The sequence below is a fragment of the Prunus persica genome, chromosome G8, assembly GCF_000346465.2.
Source record: "Prunus persica cultivar Lovell chromosome G8, Prunus_persica_NCBIv2, whole genome shotgun sequence".
Taxonomy (NCBI): Eukaryota; Viridiplantae; Streptophyta; class Magnoliopsida; order Rosales; family Rosaceae; genus Prunus; species Prunus persica.
In genome coordinates this window covers 210,214-212,957 of record NC_034016.1, presented here as the reverse complement: position 1 = coordinate 212,957, position 2,744 = coordinate 210,214, and the positions used below count along the sequence as shown (strand labels likewise).

At 35.6% G+C, this 2,744-nt stretch overlaps 1 protein-coding gene across 1 annotated transcript in view; it reads left to right on the top strand.

Moving 5' to 3' along the window:
• The window catches only part of LOC18767666 (B2 protein), a 14,126-nt gene extending 11,894 nt beyond the window's left edge, over window positions 1-2,232 (top strand). The window contains exon 5 of the mRNA XM_020570686.1: window positions 1,964-2,232. Coding sequence (XP_020426275.1) covers window positions 1,964-2,005 — 42 coding nt within the window. The 3' untranslated portion in view covers window positions 2,006-2,232. The remainder of the gene's footprint in view (window positions 1-1,963) is intronic.

Genomic DNA, 2,744 nt, shown 5'->3' with positions numbered 1-2,744 from the left:
GGTAGACGAAAAGTTGCTTAGATATAACACCATTTCGAAAAATAATATGGCGGTTACATATAACTACGACGTATAAATTACAAAATACGACGGTACATTTAACTTCGGACGTGGTAAATTAATACGACAGTAGTTTGTAGGTACCGTCGTAGTAAACTCAAAAATTAAAGTACATAAGTAATAACTCGCGTCATGGGATATTATTTAACACGTCGTTTTTATTAATTTACCGACGTAGATTTCTGTAATATACGTCGATCATACCGACGTTGATTTTACAATTTAAACGGCGGTTTTTTTGTAAGGACCGCCGTTGGTTTTAAAAATTTATTCTATAAATTTGTCGCTTTCATTCATTTTCGGTTTACATTTAAGGTTCCAAGTTCTTCCTCTCTCAGTCTCTCATGTCTCAAAGATAATAATTTGGATGTTTTCTCAAAGAGAAATTGAGCTTACTCGCATCAAATATATGTCCACAAGAAGAAGCTTGTCAACTAGCCTTCTCACTTCCTTGATCAAGCCTGATAGGACACTTAGTGCTTCTGAATACTCCTTGCTTTCCATCAAAAGAGATGCAAGCCTGGCCTCCACTCGCTGTCGAAGGAAAGTTCGCTTCTCAGGGAAATCTGAAGATCAGATGTGCCTGATCCTCTGCTTGATTTTCTTGCCTAAGAAGATCCGTCGGATTTATTGTGATAGCCTCTTCCTTTATCCGTAGAGCTTCAGAAGAAGAAGATGGGTTTCAAGAATGCGATAAAGAATAGAAATGGCTTCAGATGGCCTCTAAAGCATGAGCAATTGAATCAGTAGTTTCTGGGAGATATGATGAAGACATTGTCAATGCTTTGAACTACACAAGTCCTGCAGAAAGATATGTTAAAGAAACTGAAACAACGGCGGTTTTCTGTTCTACCGTCGTCTTTTCTCGTCGTCTATATTAAGTTACGATGGCGGTAGATTTATAATTACCGACGTAGATTATTTTGTTAAACGTCGTTAAGTGTACTACAACCGACGTGGATTTTAATTTTAAATTATAAATGGAGTTTTTTTTCCCGTATTCTTTCAGTTTTAGTTTTCAATTCCAAAGCGTGATAAATAGATTTTTCTTTCCCGAGGAAATTTAAAATGAGGGAAATTAATGTTCTAGAATTTGTAAACTAACACGACGCAATATTTGCAAATCTGTGTCATCTGTTAAGATTATGATGTGGAACAGAGTTCCATCTGGTAAGATTTCGTAACCCTTGGGATCTCAGACAAAACTGATTATGTCGGCGGTGTTCTATATAAACCGTCGTGGTTATTTCAATTCTTGTCATTAAGTAGATCTACCGACGTAGGATAAGAAAATCAAAGAAAAAAATTGTTAACAAAAATTCTTATTAAGACGACCGTTAAAATTAAAGGTACGACGTATAAAATGAATAAATACGACGATAAATTTTATTGTACGATTTAAAGATAACGTAGTAGAACTATACGAGAATGACGTCGATATATTTATATTTTTCGTCGTTGTAAATTAATTTAATACGGCGATATTTTGTATTTTAAAGCCGTGGATTTGTTTGTAATTATACGGCGTCTTATACGAAAACCTCGTCGTGTTATTTTATGAGTAAAAACGGCAGTTTTTATTGAAATCGTCGTCTTTACTTTCTACGTCGGTCGATTCATAACTTCTGCCGTTCTTTGTTGGCATTGATTTTACACTGAGGAAATCTGTTTCAAATAGACGTCGGTTGTTTAATTATGTACGTCGTTGTTTTTGAACAGCCATTTGAAACTCCATTTTTTAGTTGTCTAAGGTTGTATTACACGACGGTGTTTTTAGAACCGTCGTCTTTTTATAAACCACGACGGTTTTCACTTAGACCGTCGTTGTTTTCTGGTCGTCTTTTTCACTTTTTGTAGTAGTGTTGGCTTGGCTTTTTAACATTTGGAATTGGATTCACTGCAGGCACTTGCATTGTTAGACTTATTTAAAGAAAAGAACCTTTAAGGAGCTATCAGCAGATGTATCCACCAACGTTAAAGGGAGTAGGAAAATCAATCCCCAAACAAATATAGTGGTAAACTGTAAAAAGCATTGCGGCAGCATAGAATGGTTATGGTTGTTTTCACAATGTCGCCTGATGATGATGATGAGAAATGAAGATTAGAGTTGAAAACGTATTTAGCAATGGGACAAGGATGTAACATAACATGCAATCAATGAAAGGTCCTTCCATTAATCAACAATATAATACAAAACATTTGCAATCCATGGCTGTGTTGTGTCTATATATTTTTACAAATTGGTAATTTTTTAAATTTGAACTTGTGCGTGCTTCATAATGAAATCATATTAAACTTATGGCTAGTATCGAGAGGTAACATTCTCTCAAGTTCATTGCAGATATGCAACTTTCTTTTCTTTTGGAAGGAAGTAATGCATGTTTTATTTTAACCAATAAAATAAGGTATAGAAAAGAGGAGGGAAGCACAACACAAACCATGACAAGAGGAGGGGACAAATTACTCCCAAAGGGAGAGCACAAGAAAGAAAAAAAGCACCAAAGCAACACAAGACCCTAAACAAAACGGTCTTAGACTTTCGAGAAATACCATCACAAGATTGAAGAGGCCACAAGTAAAACCACGGAAACCTTTACCCACAAGCCAATTTGATGATGTTTGCCACTCTACTTCCGAGTCATTAAACATTGCAAGGGCTTTAGTTTAACTGCTTTTGGGGTTTA